The following is a 27426-nucleotide window of genomic DNA, read 5'->3' as shown; positions in this document are numbered from 1 at the left end:
AGAACCTGTGTCTCTGTTCTGCCTCTCTGCTAGATCTTGGACAATGCTTACTATGTGGTACGAACCATTAATTCCCTGTGTGAAAAGGGAAAGAATAATTCCTACCCTGGAGGAGCCTTGCAAGAGAAAACATCTTTGCACTTGGTGGGTCATTAACAAAAAATGTTCTTCCACTTATTTTATTTTATGGTACCAGGAATTGAACTTATAGCCTCATGCTTGCCAACAGGCACTGTGCCACTGAGCTATATCCTTGGCTCTTCCTTTTATTATTTTTTTTATTTTTTGTATTTAGTATAGGGTCTCACTGTACAGATCGGACTTGTAGTGATCCTCCTGTTTTCAGCCTCCCTAGTGCTGGGATTACAGGTGCACACCACCACGCCCAGTCTCAATCACAGTCTCAGCACACCCTGGGGGTGGGGCTGGCATGGCACACCGGGGATAGAACCCCTGGCACCTGCATCTACCTAAGCAGGCGCTTTAGTCCACTGAGCTACCTGGCCAGCCCTCTTCCCTTTATTCTAATCATCCATTGAGGTTTAAGACCAAACATCCTGTAGAGAGAAGTCTGGTGAATGTGTCATTTTCTAATGGGGTCACTTTTTAGATTATGTACTCTGTCACTAATGCAGATAAAATGAATTATTCTGGGATATAGCTCAGAGTCTTAAGTGCCTGCCTGGCAAGCACAAGGTCCCAAGTTTGATCCCTGGTACTAAAAACAAAAAGAATTATTCTCAGGAGGATGTGAACACTGTCAGTCTAATCAACTAAATACAGAACCTTCTAAAGAATTTTTCAAAGTGAGCACTTGGCGGAAGCAGTTCTGCTATTCTGGCTGGAGGAGATGTGACTAAGAAGGAATAAGAGATTCTTATTGGCTCATATTATAGCTGTTAGAATTATTTAATCTGTTCAGTATAAGAAAATTTCCATATATATATTTTTTTCCTTAAAATGCTTAATCTCAGCATTAATGTGAATCACAGACTTGAGAGTTGATCTGAGGATGGATGTTTGGTTGAGTCACAGTTTATTGGAATCAAAACGTATTTTATGAGTACAATGTATAAAGTCATCAAGTCTCTTTGTTATTTTCTTATTTCAGAGAAAGAGCTTTTTGTCACCCTTGTGGCTTTATTTAGAATAAAGGTAGTCCTTTTTTTCCTTTAGTTTAGGGTTAGAAATATAGTTGTAGAACCCTAAGGATGCTCAGAAAATAAAGTATTATAAACTAAAGTTTAGGGCTGGCCAGATAGCTCAGCAGATTAAAGCACCTGCTTAGGCAGATGCAGGGGCCAGAGTTCAATCCCTGGCCTGCCATGCTGGCCCTTCCCCCAGAGCACGCTGAGACGGTGACTGAGACTGGGCATGGTGGCACACGCCTGTAATCCCAGCTCCCAGTGGTTGGGAGGCTGAAGAACAGGAATGATCACTACAAGTCTGATGTGTGTAGTGAGACCCTGTAGATACTGTACTAAATACATAAAAAATAAATAAAAAATAAAATAAAGCTTAACTCTGTTGTGGAATCTTTCGTGTTTCACTATCTCTTATTAAATTCTCTTAGAGGGGCCGGGGAGAATGCTCAGTAGAATAAGCTCTTCCCTGGCAAGCGCAAGGGCCTGAGTTCAATCCCTGGTTCCGCCAAAAAATAAAAAAGTAAAAATAAATAAATAAATAAACTCTCAGTATATTACTAAGATTTCAAACTTGATCTTAAGCTACATAAAGTTAACTATTCCTGCATGGATGGCTTGTCTTTTAAATAAAATAGATCTTCGCAAGTGAAACTCTTCGAACTCTGTGCCTTTGCTACAAGGAAATTGAAGAAAGGGAATTTGCAGAATGGAACAAAAAGTTCATGGCTGCTAGTGTGGCCTCAATCAACCGTGACGAGGCGCTGGATAAAGTGTATGAGGAGATTGAGAAAGACTTAATTGTGAGTTTTATCCATAATAACTTTTCCTGGATGTTCTAAACTGGATTGAAAATTATATTGCATTTCATTACATTTTTTTTTTTATCTTGTCCTTTCAAGACTAGTCTAAGTTCAGCATTTGAAATTGGTACAAAGGAACTAGGTCATTTGAATTGTTCTGTTCTGAAAAAGAAAACAGAAGTAACTGTTAGAGAAACTAAAAGGAAAAAAATATTCGGAGAGGTTCTGATCTAAATCCATTATTTCTCAATCATGTTTTAAAATTCATGAAGTTTTATATGAAAACAAACCAGTATTTATTTCATAATTAGAATTAAAACATTTTGAAAAAGTTTGAAATAAGAGTCTACAGCTGTACCGCCCTGAATGCCGTCAATCTCATCTGAAATAAGAGAAATACACCATATTTAAATGAAGCTTTTCAAAACCACACTTACTGCCTATAGAGTTTAGAGTAACTGGAAATAGCCAACAAGTAGCTAGTGTTGCCCTTTACCCAGAAGAACTGGTGCATGTCTGTGTAAGCAGCAGACACACAATGAAAGTATGTTCTTAGCTTCGGTGATTTTGTACTTGCTTATTCATTTATTTTTTCATCTTGGTAAATTAAATAGTTTATGCTGTAAGGAAAAGTTTCCAGTTGTTTTGGTTTGTGGCATAAGTAACAAGGCAGCGAAAGCTGGCCACTGGCCTCTGTAGAGCACCAAGCAGGGAGTGTAATTATTACTTCTTTTTAGAGGTTGGCAAACTAAAGTTAAACAAAATTGTGGGTCTGCTTTCTAATTGCTTTTCTTTCCAAATGTACATTCCAGCTATTAGGCGCTACGGCTATTGAAGATAAGCTACAGGATGGAGTTCCAGAGACCATCTCAAAACTCGCGAGAGCTGACATTAAGATATGGGTGCTCACTGGAGACAAAAAGGGTACTTTATTGTGTAGGGAAGAATATTTACCAAGTCCCAGGGCTTATACTTCCTGTTTCCTTTGCACGAGATCACTTTCCAAGCTGTACAAACACTAGCCATTTCTTTAAAAGGGAGATACTTTATCTTCTACAAATCTTCCCCTTCATCCTGTCCCTGACCTTCCCTTAGCTGCCTCAGTAGCTGAGTCCACTGCTTGTAATTTAGCTCCTTGTATCTGCGGATTATGATCTGTCTTAGTGCTCCAGCCAGACGTGAGCACCTCTCTGGAAAAGACCAGTTCCCTCTCCCCTCTGCCTCGCCAGCAGTTTTCCATTTGCTGGATAGAGCTAGAAAAATATAAAGTGCTGAACTACAACTTATGTTTTATTGCTTGAAAATCAAATTAAAACTGTATACCTTAGGAAAAATTTTAGTTTTTAAATTTAGAGCTCAACAAGTTATTGTTTGGCATTGGTCCTTTATTCCACAAGCCTCTCCCAGGAGATCAGAGAACATCTCTTACTGCGCACATCGGTGGGTTATACACGCTGCCAAGTTAAGGGAAGAACAGCCCTGACCTTTAATGAGTACCAAATGGGCAGTGATGGAGAAGAAGGGAAAAAATATCTTCAGGAGGAGCCCCAAGTGAGCAGTGATAGAAATGTTTCCTTTGCTCCACCCAGTGACAGAGTGACTAAGCCACATAATCCTAGCATGCTTAGTAGCTTATGAATAATTTATTAAATCACCAATTTATATACTTGATAACACAGCACATTGTATTATTCAAAGGATGTCAAGTTAGACTTTGATTTTCACTCGCTATAGGGAAAGGGTTTTTTCTGTACAAGACTTTTATGTGTACACACACACACACAAAAAAAGACTTTTATGTGTTGCTACAGAAAAATAACATATTTGGTTGAATCTGGTTATGTTTATTGGTCGAAAGAAATCATCATCACATGCTGAGTCCCTAAATCGAAAGTCTGAGATCCAAAATGCTCTTTGAAGCTTTTTGAGCACTTTTTGTTTGTTTGATTGGGCTTTTTTTATATAAGGTCTTGCTGTGTAATTGAGACCAGGCTTAAACTCACTGTGTAGCCCAGGCTGGCCTCGTACTCACAGTGATCGTCCTGTCTCAGCTTCCCGAGTGCTGGGGTTACAGGCCTGTGCCACCATGCCTGGCTCTGAGTGCTGACTTGATGCCGCAAGTGGGACATTTCTCACCTGAGCACCTGTGGGGGGCCATATTCACTAAAAATATTGTATAAAATTATTGCACAAGGGATCAGTGCCAAACAAATATTATATAAAATTTGTCAGCTATGGGTTTATGGCTTATATGAAGCATAAACAAAATTAGTATTTAGACTTGGTGCTTATTCCTAAAACATATTGTTCATATGCAAATACCGCAAAATCCCAACAAAGAAATCTGAAACATTTCTAGGCCGAGGCATTTCAGACCATAGATATACAATCTGTGTTGCATAAAGCCAAACATTTAATTCAACAGTAGGAATGACTTTTAACTTAATTTTATCTGCTGCAGAAACTGCTGAAAACATAGGATTTGCTTGTGAGCTTCTGACGGAAGACACCACTATCTGCTATGGGGAAGATATAAAGTAAGTAAAGGGCTTGCACTGTAGTCATGTAGGCCTTCATCTTTGCCACGTCAGGGCTAACTGCACAGGGCAGCATGTATGCAGAAATAGGAGCTGGGATATGTCGCATGGGACAGTGTGGTCATGTTTAAAGTAAATAAGTGAACAACAGGTAGTTCAAGTTACTTGGAGCAGATTTTAGTCTCAGGGAAACTTGGAGCCTCCTGGAGATGTTTTTCTCCATTATTTAAAGTCCTGGGGGCCGGGGAGATGGCTCAGTGGAATAAGCGCTTGCCTGGAAAGCTCAAGGGCATGCGTTCAATCCCCAGCTCCACCAAAAAAAAATATATAAATAAGTAAATAAATAAATAAATAAATAAATAAAATGAAGTCCTTGGTGCTCACTCATCTCCTGAAAAAGGAAGTGCAACTGTAACATCCGTAGAAAATTCCTATGAATTATATTTTCCTGTTTCTAGGGATTATCTTTTGAAAGTGAAATGGGGGGCAGGAGCAGAAACCAACCAACTTTGTCTTAGAAGGAGAGTGTTTGCATTACATCATGTAGGTTATCTGTAGCCTAGTTAAAGGTGTGCAGGCCTGGTATTTTTAAACAGTAGCTTATGATGAAACTTTTTTTTTTTTTTGGCACTGAATCAAGAGTCACAGCGGACCTGGAACATAGACTAGAAAAGCCTGCCTTGTTAAGAAGCTGTGGACACACTAGGCACACTTACTGAGATGTGCCTGCTGATGGCTTATCAGGCCAGTCATTCCTCCAGACTTTTTCTCAAGACACTGCCAGGAGGGCACAGGGGCGGAGTTCACTGTTCACACACACGTGCTAGGTCTACAAAGATGAGGCAGAAGCCCTGTCCTTGTTCATCTCCTTTCTAATGATGATGACAAAGTATTTGTGAGTGTTTGCAGTACTTAGGTCCTCTGTTAAATTGGGCAGAATCTGAAACTTCATTATCCAAATCAGTTCTGCTTAAATAGAGGCAAGCATGGTGGTACACACCTGCAATCCCAGCACTCGGGAGGCTGAGACAGGAGGATCACTGAGTCTGACCTGCATAGCAAGACCCTGTACCAAATGAATAAATAAATAAAACTTTTTAAGTTCATAAAACAGTTAAAAATTGGTCACTATGCTAAAAATTTATGCATGTAGTGAAGTTTTATATTTTTATGTTAAAGAGAAATAAAATTTCAAAACATAATAGAGGGTAACAACAGTTAATATATTGTTTGTTATTATCTTTAAGGTACTCACAGTACAAGATGTAGATATTTAATTGTCCAAACAATATTAGCACAAACCTTTCTTCTGAATGAACTAAGAAAAATTAGTAGTATAACTACCTTAGCTATCGTGTGTGTGTGTGTGTGTGTGTGTGTGTGTGTGTACAGCTTTTCCCATTTCTCCTTTCCCCAACCCAGTTTCTCTTTCCTTTTGAACAGTTTCTTAGCCAAGTTTCCCTGTATGGAAAGGGGCACTATCTTTCCAGACAACTCTTACAATGTTAACTCCTATAAAATGGCTTGAATTTGTAACTTCATGTTTTTCTCTTTCAGCCTTTATTTTTTGATTTCATTTAAAAAAAAAAATATCAGTATTGAAGATTGAATCCAGAGAGCAATTACCTACATCTCTAGTCCTTTTTATTTCCATTTTTAAAAATTTTGCGGGCTGGTGAGATAGCTCAGTGGTCTAAAGCACCTGCTTAGGCAGCTTAGGCAGGGGCAGGAGACTGCAGTTCTATCCCTAGCACCACATGCCCCACCAACCCTGCCCTCAAGGCAGGCTGAGCCAGCCAAAAATAGAAAATAAAATTTTGCAACAGGACCCTGCTAAATTGTCCAGGCTGGCCTTGAACTTGGCAATCCTCCGGCCTCAGCCTCTGGAGTAACTAGAATCTCTGCTATGTGCTAGCACACCCTGCCTCTCCCAGTCTTTTAAAGCTTTGCCTTGATCATTTTAACCTGAAATGAGAAATCAATATGGAAAATGGATAGTAAATACCTGATCTTGCAGTGCAGTGGCTCCCCAGCTTGCCCTCTGCCACACAGCGTCTGCAAACATCTATGGTGGTGCCAGCAGGGCAGAAAGGGCACTAGTGGCTTCTAGTAGGCAGGAGCGAGGGATGCTGTTAGACATCTTGTCGTCTGCAGTAAGCAGCGACATACAGCAGAATTATCTGGGCAAAGACATTGTAGTGGCCAGGCTGAGAGACCTTCCTGGGAAGCTGAAGAATAATGAATGATTGTGTAGAAGGGGAAACGCTCTAGGCCGGGCTTGAGGAAACAGAGTCCTCCCTCCAGTGTTCCTATTATCTTGCTGCCAGATGGCACGTCACCTGGCTCTGGCTTGGTTTCCCTATTTGTAACACAAAGAGATTGGACAAGATAACTCCATTTCTAAATTCCATGACTCATTTTTCCAGTACATGAAAGTGTTACCAGCTGGGTGTGGTAGTGCATGCCAGGAGCTCAGCTATGGGGGAGGCTGGGGCAGGAGGATCCCAAGTTTGAAGTCTGGGTAATTTAGCAAGACTTGTTGTCCAAATAAAAATTTAAAAGGCTTGACAGTATATAGCTCAGTGCTCCTTGGAGTCAATCCTCAGGATGGATGGATGGAAAGAAGGGAGGAAGGAGAGGGAGAGGAGGAAGAGAGGGAGGGAGGGAAGGAAAAAGAGAAAGAAGGACGGAAAGAAACAAAAGGAAGGGGAGAGGGAGAGAGAACAAGGGAGGAAAGGAAGAGAGGGAGGGAGGGGTACAGAGCAGGGAGAAAAGAAAAGGAAAGAATGGGAGAGAAGGAAGAAAGGAAAAAAGATTACATGTCAGTAATTTGTTACTATAAAGTATTGAAAATTTTTGAAAATAGATATAATTTGGTAGCCAAGATACTATAATTTAGCTCCATTGCCTGACTTTTGCTGCTTATGAACACACTGTCAACTGTATCTTCCTTTGGCTGGCTTTGGCAAGTAGTGAAGTATGAAAGAATGGTGTTCCCGTGGTAGAAGAATCAAAACTTAGTAAGATTAAAACTAACAAATAGGGGGCTGGTGAGATGGCTCAGTGGTCTAGAGCACCTACTTAGAACAAGCTAAGCTAGGCAAAAGCACAGGACCGCGGTTCAATCCCCCAGCACCACATGCCAGCCAGCCCCACCCCCTGGTGGGCTGAGCTGGCCACACACACACACACACTCTAAATAAATAAATTAAAAAAAATAAAAATAACAAATAGCAAAAAAAAAAAAAAATTATATGCTGTTGGGGCCAGGGAGATAGCTCAGTAGAAAAATAACAAATAGCGGGCTGGGGAGATGGCTCATTAGAATAAGCACTTCCCTGGCAAGCACAAAGATCTGAGTTCAATCCCTGGTTCTGCCAAAAATAAATAAATAAATTAAAATAAATAAATTAAAATAATAAAATTAAAAATAACAAGTGCCAGCCAGATAGCTCAGCAGATTAAAGTGCCTGATTAGGCAGAGTGCAAGGACGCGGGTTCAATCCCTGGCACCACAAGCTGTGCCAGCCCTGCCCCCATGGTGGCGTGCACCTGTAATCCCAGCGCTTGGGAGGCTGAAAACAAGAGGATCACCATGAGTCCAATCTGTGTAGTAAGACCCTGTAGACCCTGTACTAAATACATTTTTTTAAAAAAGGAAAAAGAAAAATAATAAAGAACTTTGAGTGGAGACTTCTCTAAAAAGGATGCACACACACAAAAAATAATAAAAAATAAAGAGGATACACAAATGGCTGATACAAACTTGAGACAGGGCTGGAGAGATGGTGAGATAGCTCAGTGGTCTAAAGCACCTGCTTAGGCAAGCTTAGGGAGGCGCGCAGGGACCACGGTTGGATCCTGGCACCACATGCCATGCAGGGTGGGCTGAGCCAGCCACAAAAAAAAAAAAAAAAAAAGAACAACAGCAAAAAAAACCATGAGACAATGCTAAGCATCCTAGTCATTAGAGAAATACAAATCAAGACCATAATGAGCTATCACCTCCTGTGGAGGAAGGGGAGGAAGGGAAATGGGGAGAAGGAAGACGAGAAAGAAAGGGAGGGGAGAAAGGGAAAAGAAATATAAAATAACCAGCAAAGGGAGGCCATAAGAAAACAAATAGTGCAGTAGAGCTTCCCACTCACTGTAAGCAGTATGGAGCTTCCTCAAAAAAAGCGACTGACCATGTCCCCAGCAATCCGACTTCTTGGCATAGTCTCCAAAAAGGGAAAAGCCAGATCTTGAAGAGATATATGTATGGCCATGTCTATAACTACCTTTCTAGAAGAGCCAAGAAATGGAAGCAACAAAGTGTCCATCAATGAATAAGTGAACAAGCAAAAAGTGATATATCCATATGATGGAATATTGTCTTCAAAAGGAAAATAAATTATGGTAGGTTACAGTTGGATGAATTTTAAAGTTAAGTCAAAGTCTTTTTGTTACAAAAAGACAAATCCTACTGATCCCATCTGTAGAAGCTATCAAGGGTTGTTGGTTTCAAAGAAACACGAAGGAGATTACCAGGGATTGACAGGAGAGACAAAAAGATGTTGTTACTTAATGAGTACAGAATAGTTTGAGTTTTACAACATGGAAAACTGGAGATTGTTTGCACTACTGTGGGAATATACTCAACATTGTGGACTGTAAACTTAAAAATGGGTAAGATAAATTTTCGTGTGTTCAATATAGTTTTTAACATATATGAGAATATATATGTAATACATATATGTAAAAAATATATATATATATTCTTAGTGGTGTAAGTGTCTGTCTGGTTAAGCACAGGGTCCTGAGTGCTATCCCCAGTACCAAAAAACAAAGAAAAAAAATATATATACATATATCAAAATAATCTCATAGTCTAGGGATTTTTATGGTTTTATAATCATTTAAATTTATTTTCCACAGTTCTCTTCTTCATACAAGGATGGAAAACCAGAGAAACAGAGGTGGAGTCTATGCAAAATTTGCACCTGTTGTACATGAGCCTTTCTTCCCAGCGGGCGAAAACCGTGCCCTGATCATCACCGGTTCGTGGCTGGTACGTACCACACTCGTGTCTGCACCTCTGGCTTAATGAGGGCAGTTCATGTGGATCCTTTTTCGATAGGTTTGTGTATTTATTAACTTCCTATTTAAAAATCTCTTAGCCTCTAAGTCCAACTTGATCTTCAAAATTTGAGACTTAATATTATAGGATATATGAAAAGAATTATCCCAAATTAATAAAATTGGTTACCTTGGTTTATCAATTAATGGGTAATTTTCATTTTTTCTTTGTAGATTTCTGTGTTACCTAAATTTCTGTCATACATATTTTATAATCAGAGCAGTATAATCAATGATAATAACCTATGATCTAGCCTTCACATAACTGAAGTCTTGAAAATTGTACTGTTGGTGTAAAACCTTAAGTGATTAGCAATCCTTTCTATCTGTGATCTTACAGAATGAAATTCTTCTAGAGAAAAAGACCAAGAAAAGTAACATTCTGAAGCTGAAGTTCCCCAGGACAGAAGAAGAGAGGCGAATGCGGACCCAAAGTAAGAGAAGGCTCGAAGCCAGGAAAGAGCAGCAGCAGCAGAACTTCGTGGACCTGGCCTGTGAGTGCAGCGCCGTCATCTGCTGCAGGGTGACCCCCAAGCAGAAGGCTATGGTGGTGGACCTGGTGAAGAGGTACAAGAAGGCCATCACGCTGGCCATCGGAGATGGAGCCAACGACGTGAACATGATCAAAAGTGAGTGGCACACGGGCAGCCATGAGACCCAGCCTGCTGGAGAGGAGAAACAGCAGAACACTGCGGGGGTTCTGTCTTCAGGTTTCTCAAAGCAGACCTTTAACATGACATTTGACTAGGGGAAGACATGTGAGCCTCTCCTCAGGACAGGGTGACACTGGTACCCAAAGAATGCAAGCAGAAGATTTGTTCTGTTGACTGGCGTTATCATTACTTCTTTATCTGTTCACTGTTTTCCCCCCTGTTCTTTCATATTTTTTTAGAACTTTTTAAAAGCCTTGATACTTAATAAGTTCTAAAAATAATTTTTTTCTGGGGTGATCATAATTGTTGAACTCTTTCAGGTATTTTGAAATAATTTTGAAAACATTATTTTCCCACACCTAAGCATCTCTCTGGGGTTTTTTTCCTACCTTTAACAAACCAGTTGAACCTCATCTACAGGGCTCCTGGCTTAAGCTCCTGGTTTAAGTCTTTGAGCAGTGAGGTGAAACTCACTGTGTCTTCCTGAATTGCCTACAAAGCTGCCAAAGGCTGTGTTGCTGTTTGGGCGGAGCTCTACCATGCAGAGGCACCACTGCGCTGGCATTAAAGCACACAGGACAAAGCTGGGGTCCTTCTCTATGGAAAGTCCTGCTCCTTTTTTCTCCCTTTATTACTATAAGCGAGTACAAGTGAAGTATCTCTTACCTGAAATGCTTCAGACCAGAAGTGTTTCAGACTTGAGAGCCTTTCAATCTTGGAATACTTTCACAAACTTTTTCATTCCTGCTCAAAGACTGAAATTTGTCCTGCTCAAGGACTGATTTTGAAATTTCAGAATATTATGGATTTTGGATTTTTGAATTAGGGATGCTCCACTTAATAAAATTATGCAAGCTAGTGAGACAGGAATACTTATTCTCTTCCTATCGCCGGCAGCCTGTGTCACCTTATTATGCCCAGGCTTGTTTTCTCATTTGAAAACAACAATATTTTCTTGAGAGCTATTTCCAGCTGTGTGTTATCACTTTTGTTACTTCAGAGGTCTGTATGCATTCCTGTTGTGCTGGGGAGCTTAAATGCATTATATGTAACTCGATTTTAATTGGGCTTATCTTGTGACTCACAAGTCCATCTCTTTCTTTTCTTAGCATCTCCTCCTCCTCCTTGGTATATATTAAGAATATTCCAACTTTATCTTCCTCGGCAGGAATCATCTACATGACGTATGTCTTCTTGCTTTTTTATCAATGCATATATCTGTTGCCACCGCCGGTTTAATTCCTTTCCACTGTTCTTTGCTTGTGCTTGTCTTACTATACAAATGGCCTTTTTGCTCTCAGTCAGATTTCTTTCTTTTCTCTGCAGCCAGTTCCACTTTATTTTCTATTATGTGCCCTTAATATAGCTAACTGTGCCAAAAGGGTAACTGAAATATTATTTTTATTCAGTTGTAATAGAGATTTCTAGACATTGGAGAAGGCAAGAGGGGGTGTGCCTTGCGGACTTACCACTGTATTGTATGACAGACTTGAAATGTTTGTCTCTCTGAGATGAACATTTGACAGCAATATGGTAGAACACAGTCAGTAGATATAAACCTTATACAGGCTTATTCTTATTTTAAAGTTATTATTCAGCCCTGTGATATGCCAGGGATTTTTATATATAACTTATGGAGCATCATTTGGGCTGAAAATATAGGACACTAAGGTCTTCTTAGCAGTCACTGGAGCACTGGGATTACAGGTGTGCATCCTCATACCTGGTTCCTATTTTAAGTTTGCAAAAGCTCCTATTTCTTTCAGCCGCATCAAGAACAATATACAGAAAAAAAATTGTTTGCTACTCACAAAGCAGTAGCGTAAGCCCCCAACTTATGAATGAGGTCTGTTCTGGGAGAACGTTTGGGAGTCAGATTCATTCATTAATTCTGACAAAATAAGTCTCAGACACCTTCGACTCAAATATACAGTGAAGCATTAAAGAACAAATGGTCTGTTCCTATCTGTGGAAGTGCTCAACTTAAATGTTTATAAGTTGAGGACCTCTCTACAGTGAAATTCAGCTATTTTTTTAAATTCAGATGTTAAAAGCAATCTAATTGACTATTAAAAATGAGAAAATTGTGACTTTTTATCCCCAGCAAGGGTCCATGGACGCTTAGAGGAGACTGAGTTCTGCCTGTGTTGTGCCTGAGTATGCTTTATACTAGCTGGATGTCTGGAGAAAATGAGTTTGTTAAGGCGTTCTGAGGCTGTGCCCACAGTGAGGCATTTCAGGCTGCACTGGGAACTTCAGATTTCTGGGTAAAAAACCCCACCAAGAAGCAGCGCTGCCTGCAGTGCATCTGCTCAGCTGCCTCTGGGTAGGCTCCAAGCTCGCCCATGTTTACTTCAAATGTTCTCCAGCAGCTCAGTGAAGAGGCTGAAGAACTGATACCCAGGGCCTGGGCCAGTGATTCCTCTTCCTTTACCCAAAAGCCAACGGAAACTCTCAAAAACCTCTATGGCTTATTCAGGAAGGGAAAGATGGCCATGGTTTGGTAGGAAAGAGCAGTTTGGCAATCACAGGTGGTCATAAGAAATTTGTGGATTTTGAAAAAAAAAAAAAAAAAACTTCATAAGTAGTGAATGAAAAGCAATTGCTTCTATTTTTTAGAACTGCGAAGGGTAACTGAAAACATAGGTTTGCACAAGTTAGCAGAATTACATTTTGAATTTTCCAGACTTTGGGTTCTTCATCTGGGCCAAGCATTTTAAAATTTCTCACTGGAACTGTGTTGGCTGTCGCTTCTCAAGTGTTGGTCCGCTAGTAAGGTGTCTCTTTGTACTGCCAGTGTTTATGCTCCTGTCTGTTAATACTTAGATCAAATTCACAGTTCTCTAATTTTAAAATGTTGTTTAAGGGTTATTAAAGGGATGAATAAAATTATGACTTTAATTTGTATCCATTCTGGAAAATTCCCTTACACACGTAAGAGCATGCTGGTGTACACACACACACACACACACACACACACACACACACACACACGAGTTAAAATCATAGTGGGCCATGAATAAGTACACATTTGAAAGTTAAAGAGTGTCTTAAACAGAGCTCTTTTGATTACAAGTATAGGACGGCAAAGAAAGTAAGTTTAAGGAAACAAATTCTTTTATGAAAATAAAAAGGTTTCTCTTGCTGCCCATCCAAGAAGCCCAGCCTCTGCAAGATGTCAGAACCAGCACTACAGTTTCCCTGGGAACCCTGCATCTGTCAGCTGTGTCTCTTTCCCTCACGGTCCCCATACTTTCTCTCTCATACACTTCAGAAAAAAACACATCCATTCCACATTCCAGGAATTTACAAGTTAAAATTCCAGACATAAACACATTTGAACACTAATTCCAGAAGACCAAGAGTGTAACTGGTTGGGCTAGCATGAGTTTTTTATCAATTAAGGTTCAGTGCAGGAAACAGAGCCCTATAGGTACTTCTAGAAGAAACTACTTAATACAAAGGACTACATGCTTTAAAAAGCTCTTGAGGGACTGACATAGCTGGTTCTAGGCTGAGTCTCTAACCTCTGGGTCAATCCCCAAAGCTTCTGCCTTTGAGGTTCTTCTGAAGAGCTACTGAATTTGAGAAGCCTTTGCGGTTGCCTAGCAATATCTGGGCAGCTGGAGAGCGGAAGGGATAGCAGGCTCCCATTCACTCCTGCTTCCAACTTACCAGTGGGTCTAAACAGTGAACCTCATTCATAACATGAAGCTAGCTGCAAGGTAATCTGGGAACCTCTCCAATTAAAACAGGTAGAACAAAGGTTGAGTGAGCCAGTTCGTAGTATTTACCACAGACTATGCATCTGTCCGTGGCTGACTCTGCTGTGGTCAACAACGCAGGGACGCACAGAGCATACACTGGTGCCTGTGGCTTACCCTGTGGGTGGGAGGCCTGGCTTATGAACTGGGCAGATAACCCAAATGGAATTCACCACCCACCTAAGGTCCTTTCACAAATATTTGTGGAGGCTTTGTTTAGCAAATTGTACCTCTGACTCTTGAGTTGGGTTCAGGAGTTGGGAAACACAGATGGTGAGCAAGAGCTTTTATATGCATTGGTCCACGAATGTGTCTTTGTTTTTTGTTTTGCTATAGAAACATTTTTTTGTCATTGATGCTTTGCCTTATATCCACTTAAGATCCACAGTGTCTTCTCCTTCTGCCTCATAGCTGCCCACATTGGTGTTGGAATAAGTGGACAAGAAGGAATGCAAGCTGTCATGTCCAGTGATTACTCCTTTGCCCAGTTCAGATACCTACAGAGGCTACTGCTAGTGCACGGCCGGTGGTCTTACATAAGGATGTGCAAGTTCCTGCGATACTTCTTTTATAAAAACTTTGCATTTACTTTGGTTCATTTCTGGTACTCCTTCTTCAATGGCTATTCTGCACAGGTAGTACAATATTTTTAAAATATTTTTTATTGAGTAGATCCTACCTCTTACATGAATAAATCTTTAGTTCTGAAAGAATAAATTTGTTCTCTTCCTATTTGTAGTTTTCATTACATTTCTAATTGGTGGCAAATTCAAGAGTATGGCTTCTGTGAGATGTTTCTGGTATTTTAAGGATATTTTTTATTTACCCTTGGGGTTATATTTTTCTCATCATCTTAGGTTACTTTATTAAAAGCAGTAATAACAAATGTTCAACTAAGAAGTATAAAATTGTATTTGACTAAAGCTAAAGGGATTATATAAATTGTGGATGATGACAGCTCTATTGTCATGTCTTGATTTTTATTTTTTGTCTTCAGTTTGCACTGAAATGAGGGGAGTTCCTCTGCGTTATAGTGATAGTGTGACAGAAAAATATCATTAGTAAAAAATGAACCTAAGTGGATACCTAGAGCTGTCAAATCTTCCAAGGTGCCAGGGAGATGGCTTAGTAGAATAAGCGCTTGCCTGGCAAGTGAAGGGGCCTGAGTTCAATCCCCGGTTCCGCAAAAAAAAAAAAAAAAAAAAATCTTCCATGCTCTGCCATCATGTTTGGAGTCAAAGAGCCTCAGGCTGAGGGCTAGCAATAACTCAGAGCAGGGCTGGGGACATCCTCCTGACTCTGGGTCCTGAGTCTACTTCTTCTGACCTATCCTAAGGAATGATGACTGCTTAGTGCCATGTGTCAGAATTTTTTTTTTTTTTTTTAGTATTTAGCTAGGTTCTTCATAAAAATGTTTTCATGGAAATGGTCACCTCACAAAATAAAAGTAACCAAAAATTTTGAATAGTATTTACATGCTTCTGGGCCAGTTTTATTAAGTATTCTATTTCATTAATAAAGGGGATAAAAACAATGAATATTCATTTTCTAGCATTATTCAATCAGAATACAATCATTTGCCAAAATCTTTTTGGCGCACATATCCATACTTATAAGGACAGGAGTTGGGGTGGGGGGCTTGTTTGTATAGTAAGTCTGAGATTCTGCCCACTGGACAGAAGAAACAAATGCTTGTCTCCTACAGGTATAGGTGAGGGGTGTTTATTCAGATGGGCAAGATCCCCACTGAGCTGGGCACATTACTGCTCAGAGGGAGCAGGTTGGCCTACTGCTTTTTATATAACCCAGAGCCCCTGTCATCCCTTGCAGACGGCATACGAGGACTGGTTCATCACCCTGTACAATGTGCTATACTCCAGCCTGCCCGTGCTCCTCATGGGGCTGCTTGACCAGGTAGGTGCTGGATATGGGGAGAGGGGAAGGTGTTCGTTTCCTGGACTGACTAATGCCTGCTAGACAAGTTACAGCAGATGTCAGTGCATCTTCTAGATTTTATTTTATCCTGATAAAATTGTACAGATGTTGTGAGGCAATGACTGCTGTGTTTATTTTGTAAACAGAAAAACATTTCTAGACAATGTGGGGTGCATGCTTGCAATCCCAGCACTGGGGCAGCCAAGGCAGGAGGATGATTGCTAGTTATGAGACCAGCCTGGACTACAAAGGGAGTTCAAGGGCAGCCTAAACTAAATAGTGAAACTCCATCTCAAAAAGACCAAAAAAAAGAAAGAAAGAAAAGGATTTCTGTAAATCTGTTGATTGATTAGAATGTTCATAATGTTCCTTTCAGACACTAAGACCTGACTCCTTAGATGCTCAAGTCTAATATGTCTGTATGCTATTTACTTTAAATTTTAACACTTTCCAAAATTTATGTGTTTAAATTCCAAATTAGTCTATGTTTTATTTAATAGGAATTAGCAGAGAAAATGTCTTAATAAAATAGGATAATTGAGGATTAACTTATCAACATGTATTTGAATATATTTTTCCAACAACTTTGAAATAGTATATAATCTCTCAAAAGGTACAATAAGAAAACTAGCCTTCCTACCTTTTTTTGACATATTTTTGTTCCCTAAGTAACAAAATGATAAAATTCTACCTAGTCCCTTTCTGCATTAAATATCAAATAATGGTGGACGAAAAGTATACTATTGATCTCTGCTAGCAGAAATATGACAGGATTTGTCATCTCATTCCATGTTCACCTTCCTAAAATTTACTAATTTGCTGAAAATGTCTCTGCTATCTACTGCCTACCTACTGGACAACATGTGACTCTTAATTTTGTTTTCCCCTTTAGGATGTAAGTGACAAACTAAGCCTCCGATTCCCTGGGTTGTATGTAGTGGGACAAAGAGACTTACTATTCAACTACAAGAGATTCTTTGTCAGCTTGATGCACGGAGTCTTAACATCGATGGTCCTCTTCTTCATCCCCTTTGGCGCTTATCTGCAAACTGTGGGGCAGGATGGAGAGGCGCCTTCAGACTACCAGTCTTTTGCTGTCACAGTTGCCTCAGCCCTGGTCATCACAGTCAATTTCCAGGTAGGTGGCTCTCCTGGCTGTCCGTCTGGCACCTATACATGTACATGGCTGGTGTGCACACAGCCTGTTCTCCCTGAACCCCACCTCGGCCTCGTCACAGAATGAATGCTATTTCCATCTCTCATCGCAAGCACATTTTCTGTCTTGCCTGAGTCAGGGATGGTTTGGTTTCTGATTGTTCAGGATTCCAGTCAAATCATGCCTAAATTGTCAGATCCATCTTCAGAATTGTTAGAACTTTTCTTTCTTGCTAACTCCCTAAAATGAATGCACTTTTTTTCACTTTCTCAACAGATTGGTTTGGATACTTCCTATTGGACTTTTGTGAATGCTTTTTCAATTTTTGGAAGCATCGCACTTTATTTTGGCATCATGTTTGACTTTCACAGTGCTGGAATCCATGTTCTCTTTCCATCTGCATTTCAATTTACAGGTTGGTATTTTCTAAATTAAAAAAAAAATAATAACATACACACACACACACACATACACACACAGACAGATGTCATTAGTTTAAACTCTGATATAAATCCTGGATAAATTTTTACAAATTTATAAGAGGTCAATTATTTCTAATAAAAATTAAGGTCATAACTGGAAACTGAATGATAATGGTAGGCTGGGAAGGTACTAAGGAAGTTAAAATAATGTTAAAGTACAATTATGTACTTGTTAGATAGTTAAATGGTTAGATAAAAGCCCTTTCTTCTGATATAAAGCCAAGTATTGATAGATTATTGGTAAATTAAGTATACATGTATTGCCAATACCACTATAATATAATCGTCCCAAAATAGCATCTAAAAAAATGTACAATGGAGTATCAAAGTTTCCATACATTTTCACCAGGTATTTCCACTTGAAGAAAACAAGAAAACATCCTAAGATAAAACATAAAACGTACCAAATTTTAGCAAGGTGACTTGTACCAATACTGTACCTGCACCACATTTCTAATTATGAAAAAAGGAAGTGGAAATAGCCCAAGGCCCTAAGAATGTTAAAGTAATTAATCAAACTATGAAATAACCAAAATGATGGAATACCAACTGAAAAGCGGGCTACATCTTTAAAGATATGTATATAGAGCAATAGTAGAAAATAAAGTAGTTATGTGTCCAATGATTACAACTGGAGAAAGGGCTAGGGAGATGGCTCAGTAGAATAAGTGCTTCCCTGGCAAGCGGAAGGGCCTGAATTCAATCCCTGGTTCTGCAAAAAAAAAGAAAAAGAAAAAGAAAGAAAAGGTTGATAGACTAGTATATTAAAAAATTTCACATACAACTGGATAAAAGTAAAAGACAAGTGATAGAATGAATTTCAACTGATACAAATTTCATGAGTATCATAAATATCAAATATGAGTAAATATCAAACTAGAATTTATAAGATTCTTAATTTAAATAGAGAGCTTAGATGATTCACTATGAAAAAGATCCCCATAGAAGATTGGAAATATGGTGGGCAGTTGCTGGCCTCTGAGACAGTTGGTGTGATAAGCCTTTTCTTATGATGGGGCTTATTTTTTTTCATGATGTGCTTTTCCTTCCTGACTTTATTTTAAAAATTTAGGGTGCAGATACTTAGAATGTTCTCATATGGAATAGTCTTAAATTGAATGCATTCAGCAGTGTAAAAAACATTTAAAAATACAAATCATCATTTTCAGGAACTTAAGAGTGTAAGTACAGAAAAGATTTTGATAAATTTGACAATAGACATTTGACAGTTGAGTAGCATATACCAACAGATTACCTGTTTGTATCATAGGGTTAAATTGTTACTTCAACATAAAAGCATAGAAGGCAAACTGTAAAGGGAAAAGCCTGGCTACAGTAAGACAGAAGCAGGTTTTTATCAGATGACAGCATACTAATCTGTTGGGTAGAAATGACCTCTCCTCAATTTAGTGTCTTTCTGTGCCCAAGCAATAACTGAATGGTACAGCCTACATAAAACACTCTGGCCTGCCAGTGATCATTTTTGTTAAATATGTAGAGTCAAACCAAAACTAGAAATTGGAAAGTGCTTTTATAAATGCCTAAAAATATTCAGATGTTTTGATCTCCTAGTTTTGCAGTGTGTGAATGCTGGTTCAAATACAAGTCCTGGTGCATACTAAGCATATACTCCACCACTGAGCTATAACCCCAATCTCTAATTTTGCATTTTGTTATGTAGTACTAGCAAAAACATTTTTTTGTCTATTTGTTCATTTATATACATTTGCCTTGTGACAAAGGACTGACCTTCCTTATTTAGCTTTGTGTGGCTTGATCAGTGGTTTGATCGACTGATTCATATGGTACTGGGCATTGAACTCAAGGCCTGGCACATGGTAGGCAAGCATTCTACCACGAGCTACATCCACAGCCCATTTAATCTGCTTTAAAGTGCCCATTCCTTGAGCAGTGATGGGCTACTCTGGGGAGGCTAATCTGGCTGTAGCTTTCCTATGGATAATCCGATTGTGCACTAGGAAACATGTCCCATGTACTTGAGATGAAACAGGCACTGTGATTTATTCCCATGTTCCTTCCAGGCACCGCTTCCAATGCCCTGAGGCAACCATATATTTGGCTGACTATCATCTTGACTGTTGCAGTGTGCTTGTTGCCTGTTGTTGCCATCCGCTTCTTGTCAATGACCATCTGGCCATCAGAAAGTGACAAGGTATATTGAAACAGTCCTCCTGTAACCCTGCACAGTCCTCACAGGGATCAAAGTATTTCCCAACAGCACCTTTCCTGCAGATGTCTAAGCTCGTGGGAAGCTTGGTTAGGCAGCTTTTTATGAATGCTTCTCTTTCCCTGTGGCTCTATCTGGTGAACAAGTTAAGGGGTGGGCGTTTTGTTTCCTTGCTTTTAAATACAAAATGCCTGAATGCAAACAAAAAAGAATAATGAAGTTCCATTAAATTGAAGGAATATTTCTTCCTTCAATTTAACAATTACAGTGTTAACTTTTTACCATACAGATATGGTTTATAGCCTCCCTGCAGGGGTTATATCTCCCCTTCAAAGCAGAATACCCACCCCCCAGCAGGACCCTTTGAATTATAAGCAACAGAAAGCTGTGACTCAAAATGTCTCAACAATAATGTATCCCTTCCACTTGGCTAATAATTATCAAGCTTAGAGTTCAGCTGATTGGGCAAATTAATTTTGTCAAAAAAGGAGTTGGGTCCTTTCCATCTGTCTCTTCTGTCGTTATTATCAGCTTCTCCACTGGCAGGTGGCTACAGCAGCTCTTGGCTACACCCCAACATGTCAATATCCAGGGAAGAAAAGAACCTAACTGTTCTGTAGCTTTCCCTCAGGAACCTAAAGACGACTCACCCAGGAGTCATAGCACACCTCTCGCCCCTCCAGACTCATGTAGGTCGAGAGCCAGTCCTTGGATTAACACCTAATGAAGGCAGTCAGCCTACCCAGGCCGGGGAGGAAGGACACATGTACTCAATCAGCTTCCTTAGAAAAGAGCTCTTCAGTAACTCTCCTCTGGTAGGGACAGGAGTTTGCAGTAGCTGAGCAGAAATCAGATGTTTTCTCTTCAGTCTGCAGCAGTCTGAACTGGGACTTGGAAAGAGCACTAGCTTAGGAAAAGTGGGAGTCCTGGTTTGTCGTGTTCCACCTGCAAGACCTTAGACACACACACACACACACACACACACACACACACACACTCTATAAAGTAGGCCCTGGGACACCTGCCTCTGGGTGGAGGTGCTGGGTGGGGCTGGTCCTCTCCATCCTGGCCGAAGGCTGCCCCACGTAGGCCACCCCATGAGCCCTCCCGCATCCCGCATTTCTCCGCCTTTCCAGATCCAGAAACACCGCAAGAGGTTGACCGCCGAGGAGCAGTGGCAGCGGCGGCAGAACGTGTTCCGGCGCGGCGCGTCGTCACGGCGCTCGGCCTACGCCTTCTCGCACCAGCGCGGCTATGCGGACCTCATCTCGTCCGGGCGCAGCATCCGCCGGAAGCGCGCTCCGCTGGACGCGATCATCGCGGATGAGGGCATCGCCCACCCCGGCGCAGCCGCCGAGTACCGGCGCAAGGTGGAGAGCTGAGGGCTGCTCCGCCGCCGCCCGCGGCACCCAGAACTGTATTTTTTTAAGGAAGAATCTCAGGACTTTTTTAAAAACAAAACTGAATGTGTCACAAAAGACACTGAAGGCAATAATTTTTATAACAAACTCCTTGGATTGGCATATTACGCAGTAGCAACGCCAAGAAAATCTATTGCTCAGCTGGTTATGGTCGTGGTCGTTATGAATGAAAGGGAATGTTTTAATCCAGACTCAATCTAGGACAACAGAATCAAGAAGATGTCTTATATTTCAGTTTGAATGACCCCGCATTATGAAATTACAACTGAATTTTCCTGTCCGCGATCTTAAGCATGGATTTCACAGGGGTTTTCTTCCCCCTACAAAGCACGTGTGTGTGTGTGTGTGTGTGTGTGTGTGTGTGTATGTGTCTGTCTGTCTGTCTGTCTGTCTGGGGACTGAATCTAAAACCTCTTACACACCAGGAAAGAACTGCACGGCAGGCCTAACAAAGATTTATAGGCTTTTTACAAAAGTTTTTAAAAACTGAGGATATTATCAATGGGTACCAAGTTACAATTAGGAGAAATCTGGTGTTCTGTTGTACAGTAGGATGTCTATAGATAATGATAATGAACTATGTATTTCAAAAAGCTAAAGGCAGAATATTTAATGTTTTCACAAAAAAAAAAGATAAATATTTAAAGAGACAGGAAAACTATGATCTGGATACAATACAATGTGTACACTTACTAAAATATTACATGTAGGCTGGGGGTGTACAGCATCATGCAAAAGACTGGGTTCAATCCCCAGCACTATTTTAATCAGAGGAATCATAAGATGGTAACCGTAAATATGTATAATTATTATGAGTAAATTACTAATTTATTTTTTAAAATCTCTACCAAAAAACTTAGTTGTGATTCCCTTTGGAAGAAGACACTATCTTAGCCAGGTGTGGTGGTGCACACCTGTCATTCTAGTGCCTACCACTTAGGAGGCTGAGGTGGGAAGGTCTGCCATAAGTCTGAGGTCAGCCTGGACCATACAGTGAGTTCAAAGTCAGCCTGAACCACAGAGTGAGACCCTGTCTCCAAAAAAAGAGGAAAGGAAAGGAGCTAGGCAGTCACTATTTTAGATTCCTCAACCCATTGGACATTCCGTCTTATCCAGTAAATGAGAGATTCCTGCTCCAGAAAGAAATGGACCTAAAGCCCAGGTATGTTTTGGGAGCCTCCTTAGGCCTACCTGGGATAGAAAATGAAAGACCCAGCACGTAGTGGAGGAAATAAGTATAAACATACAAATAAAACCTGAGGACATCCATGATAAATTTTTGAACATTTCAATGGTCTGTAATTTGGAAAGCAAACTTACGTGCTTCTTTCCATTCAAAATCCTTTACAAGGGCACTGAGCAGAATCTGCGCTCTGTCACCTCTCTTGCGTCTTGAGAAAAGGCCACTGAGAGTAGTTCTGACTTTCAAACTTTCAGGATAACGTTACGTGGTTATGGACAATATTCTCCATAAGATAAAAGTTATTTTGTTTTCCCCAAATGTCTTTCACATTTTATTTAAAGCCTTTTAGTCACTGTCAAGTCCCTTTGAAGGCCTATGAAGAAAACAAGTGTACATTTCTATATACACAGGACAGAAAAATTTGATTATAATTTTATAGTACTTTTTTCTAGGTGTGATAAAAGAATTCATAGTTATTCTATGGAAATAAATTTCTGAAAGTTTACAACTTTATCTTGTAAATAAAAAGAATTGTATGTTTTTTCCTCTTTATTTTTTACAAAACAGTTAAGATTGTGTAATTTTGTCAGTTATGGATTTCTCTCCCCTTTTTTGAATTGTGGGAAAGGTTGACAATGCAAACGTGTCAAAGACTTATACTGTTGGGTGCAATATTAATAATTTTGAAATACAAATTTCTTTGGATAAATTATTTCTATATGCTGTAAATCTGAGATTGAATGTATATTTTTGTTTAAAAAATAAATGTTTTAGTAAGAGCTTTGGAAAGTATAACCTTTTAAAATACTTTTAAAGTTGGATTTTTCTGTTTTTATCTTCTTAAGAACAAGGTATATGACAGAAGACCTAATCCTGCAAAGTTTCTTAGGGAACTAGGGGTGCTCTGGAGGTAAGAAATAGATTTAGGAGCAAGGTACCGAGTGTTGGGGGAAATGCCACTGATAAAGGGGATGAGGATTTAGAGGCAGATGATATGGATTTATAGTTAGTACAATCAAGTCTTTTCCAGGGAAGTGTGTGTGTGTGTGTGTGTGTGTGTGTGCGTGTGTGTGTGTTTGGTAGTGCTAGGATGAAACACAGGGCCCATGCATACTAAGCAAGCACTTTACCACTGTTTTGTACCCCAATCTGTACATGTCAGTATATTTAGACAACAATTTTTCCAGAAGACCTCTTTGGAACCAGAAAAAGAGATGTGAGAAGATAGTCTAGAAATACATGATGAATGGTTGGCATAAAGTTGGGCAAAAAATAGGAAGTCAAGGAGGTGAGCAAGTAACAAGGAGGAAAGAACCCTGTATTTGAGGGTCCGGGAGTGGTACGTGGGAGAGCCTGGCTTTAGGACAGGCTATTAGCACCTGGACACGAGGGAAGTCATGTCCCACCAGCAAAGTTTGACTATGCCACAGAGAAGGAGGTTTTCTGTGTGACAGAGCTGGGGGACTCTGGGGAACATAATTAGCAGTTAATAAGAGTACAGTGTGTGTGAGAAGTATGCGGGGTGGGAGATACAGGAGCAGGTTATTAGCATCTGTAACAGCCATGGTATGGGAAGAATACTAAGCATGCCTAGGAGATCATCCTGAAAAAAAAAAAAAAGATACAGGCTACTTCTGCAACAGACTACTGCAATAAAGCTGTGTGAAGGATATTTTTAACAAGAGAGCACCACCTAAAGGTTCTTAGTCATGTTCTCCACTAAGAACTGCTCATGAATGACATCTAATGGAGCTGAAATGATTAGCAAGACAATGCCAGTATGACATGAAAACTGACGTGAAAGAGGCTTAGGAAAACTGCAAGGTGGGAAAAAAAAAAAACCAAACTGTAAGGTGACATCTAGAAGTCCTGTCACAATTTGCTAGGAAGTTATGGCTGCAGTAAAATTTCTGGTCCATTTATAAAAACAAAAAGGCCTGAGGCTGGCAAGATAGATAGCTCAGAGGACTAAAGCAGCTGCTTAGGCAAGCTCGGGGACAGCGGTTTGATAGTCCTGCCCCTAGGGTGGGCCGAGCCAGCCAGAGTCCGGGTTGGTTGTGGTGGCGCATGCCTATAATCCCAGTGCTGGGGAGGCTGAAAACAGGAGAATCACTATGAGTCTAATCGTAGTGAGACCCTGTACCAAATACATTTAAAAAAATAATAAAAAGGCCTGTCAAGACACTGAAGTAAATCTCGGGAAGAGGTAGAGCTTGGAGGGCTTAAAAATAAACATGGTAACAATGATTTTCTACAGTAGATATTTCTTCAAAGAAGATTTTTTTTTTTTTTAATGTACTTTGTTATTCCAAGGTCTTACTATGCAGCTCAGACTCATAATGATCCTCCTGCTTTCAGCCTCACCAGTGCTGGGATTGCAGGCATGCACTGCCATGCCTGGTCTCTGGCTGGCTCAGCCACCCCTGGGGGCAGGGCTTCCAGGGCATGTGTTGCTGGGGATCGAAACTGTGGTTCCTGAGCTTGTCTAAGCTTGCCTAAGCAGGCACTTTAGTCTGCCAAGCTATCTTGCCGGTCCCCTCCAAAGAAGATTTATAAATGGCTAATAAGTGTATGAAAAGTTCAGCAACATTAATCATTGGAGAGGTGCAAACCAAACCCATGAGTGGATACCAGTACACACTCACCAGGTTGGCCATAGTAATAATAGAATATAAGTGCAGGAACTGGGACTCTGATAGATTGCTGATAAGAATGTAACATGGAACAAGTACTTCCAAGAGTTTTTACCTAAGAAATTCCCTTTGAAGGTATATACACAAAAGAACTACCAGAAACAAATGTTCAAATACTGATGAACTAAGAGTTGTGGCAGTATTACTCACAACAGCCAGAAGATAGAAACAACCCAAATGTCCACCTGTGATGGAAGTGGTACGCAAGCAATGCCAAACTAGTTGGCCACCAAAAGGAATGAAGTACCGATACATGCTCTAAAGTGGATGAAGCTTGAGAACATGCTAAGCAAAAGCAGCCAAATATAAAAGTTATGTATTTTAAAGATTTATGTTAAAAAAAAAAAAAAAAGGTTTATGTATGTGCCCAGAATAGGCAAATCCATAGAGACAAAAAACAAAGTAGTGGTTGCCAATTGTTAGAAGGGAAGTTGGGAAGTGTGCATTGTGTTTAATGAATACATTATGGTTCTCCAGAGAAACAACAAATAGGATGTATGTATATATACATATAGAGTGTATACATCTATATATGTGGGGAGATGATACATTAAGAAATTACTGGGGAAGGGGCTGGGGAGATGGCTCAGTGGAATAAGTGCTTCCCTGGCAAACACAAGGGCCTGAGTTCAATCCCCAGTTCCACCAAAAAAAAAGAAAAGAAAAGAAAAGAAAAGAAAAGAAATTACCAGGGAAACCTCAGATCCAGTCCTAGCCCAGGCCCGGTGAGTGTGTGGGAGAGTTCCGGCTACCCTGCGCTTGCGGGATCTGCCGTCCTAGCCCAAGTGCAGAGTGGGTGAGACCCTCTTCCACCCCCTTGAGACACCCCCTACCACTCCTCAGCACCTCCCCCACCCTGCCCACTGAGTAGGAATTTCTGCCGCGTTCCGGAACCCCAAGATTCAGTTCTAGCCCAGGCCCAGTGAGTGTGTGGGAGAGTTGCCTCTCCCCACTACTCCACCTTGTCCCCTCCAGACTCAGCTCAGGCCTGGCATACAGGCCTGGGGTGAAAACCTACAGCTGCAATCCCTGCAGAGAGTGTAGGGGACAGAACCACCCAGCTAGTCCAGGAACAGAACATCTTGCCAGAGGGGCACAACAAGTTCACCCCCAAGGACAGCAGCAGGAAGGAGCTGAGCACAGCAACCAGACCCAAGCCAGGGACAAATGCATAAATCCAAACTTCATAGATCTGCACGTGAACTTCATTACGTGCTAAGCTTATAACTGTACCAAAGATCTACAACAAAGGTCAGGAGACAGTGCTACACAAATGGCAAGAAGAAGCAAAATGCAATCTCAGAACCCAAGCCCACCCATAACAAGTGCAGAGGACATTAACACAGAACAAAGTGGGACTCACACAGCTGAAATCAATGAATCAACGGCTTGTGAAATATAGAAACAGCTGCAGAAAGGTATAGAGGAACTCAGATTGGAAATGGAAAAAGAAATCTCTGAATTAATAACATCTGTGTAAAGAATCAAATGCAAAAACATATGGCGGAAACCCAATGCCCACCCAAAACAAGTACAAAGGACACTAGATCACCCAAATGTATGAATTAACAACATCGATAATAAATAAGCAACAGCAGAAAGTCATAGAGGAACTCAGAGAGGAATTTTCCGAAATAAGAAAAGAATTCTCAGAACTCTTAGCACCTGAAGTAAAGAATCAACTACAGAAACATAGGGAGGAAACCCAATCTGAAACAAATACTGCAGTAAAAGAATAACTGCTTCGAAAGAAGACATTGATAAAAACAAAAATAGAGGAAATTAGAAAAATGACAGATTCCTTGAATGAGCAATACAGGAAAGAAATAGATCGCATGAAGCAGAGTCAAAGACATATAGAGGAATTTAAAATCTTAATCACAAGCTTCAAAACCTTTTAAGTGAAAATGAAGACAGAGTTTCAGATCTTGAAGATGCTGGTGCAGCTAGTGAAAAGGTAAGAAAGGATCTCTTAAAAACAACGAGGGGGGCCCACAATCCACCGCGCTCTTCCTTTCCAACTTGGGCCCGGCAGAATGGCTCCTGCAAAGAAGGGTGGCGAGAAGAAGAAGGGCCGTTCTGCCATCAACGAGGTGGTGACCCGAGAGTACACAATCAACATTCACAAGCGCATCCACGGAGTGGGATTCAAGAAGCGCGCCCCTCGGGCACTTAAGGAGATCCGGAAGTTTGCCATGAAGGAAATGGGGACTCCCGATGTGCGCATTGACACCAGGCTCAACAAAGCTGTCTGGGCCAAAGGAATAAGGAATGTTCCATATCGTATCCGAGTACGGTTGTCCAGGAAGCGGAATGAGGATGAAGATTCACCAAACAAGCTGTATACCTTG

The 27426-nt window shown here is 40.5% G+C and overlaps 1 protein-coding gene and 1 pseudogene across 4 annotated transcripts in view; both read left to right on the top strand.

Annotated features, from left to right (window-relative positions):
- Atp8b1 (ATPase phospholipid transporting 8B1) overlaps positions 1–22166 on the top strand; it is a 126793-nt gene extending 104627 nt beyond the window's left edge. For all 3 annotated transcript variants that reach the window (XM_023715246.1, XM_004623688.3, XM_023715240.1), the window contains exons 18-28: positions 1781–1945; positions 2758–2869; positions 4407–4482; positions 9400–9532; positions 9941–10229; positions 14429–14652; positions 15848–15931; positions 16845–17090; positions 17385–17523; positions 19633–19763; positions 20915–22166. In XM_023715246.1, the coding sequence (XP_023571014.1) occupies positions 1781–1945; positions 2758–2869; positions 4407–4482; positions 9400–9532; positions 9941–10229; positions 14429–14652; positions 15848–15931; positions 16845–17090; positions 17385–17523; positions 19633–19763; positions 20915–21160 (1845 nt within the window). In that variant the 3' untranslated portion in view covers positions 21161–22166. The remainder of the gene's footprint in view (positions 1–1780; positions 1946–2757; positions 2870–4406; positions 4483–9399; positions 9533–9940; positions 10230–14428; positions 14653–15847; positions 15932–16844; positions 17091–17384; positions 17524–19632; positions 19764–20914) is intronic.
- A 4906-nt stretch (positions 22167–27072) lies between these two features.
- Positions 27073–27423, top strand: LOC101581957 (annotated as a pseudogene). Its single transcript, XR_002820836.1, has one exon. The product of XR_002820836.1 is annotated as a 60S ribosomal protein L31 pseudogene (transcript).
- Positions 27424–27426: the final 3 nt, after the last annotated feature.

Source organism: Octodon degus, unplaced genomic scaffold (genome assembly GCF_000260255.1).
Source record: "Octodon degus isolate 3935 unplaced genomic scaffold, OctDeg1.0 scaffold00003, whole genome shotgun sequence".
NCBI classification, from domain to species: Eukaryota; Metazoa; Chordata; class Mammalia; order Rodentia; family Octodontidae; genus Octodon; species Octodon degus.
The sequence above is the reverse complement of the archived record's forward strand: the minus strand, read 5'-3'. Positions and strand labels throughout refer to the sequence as shown.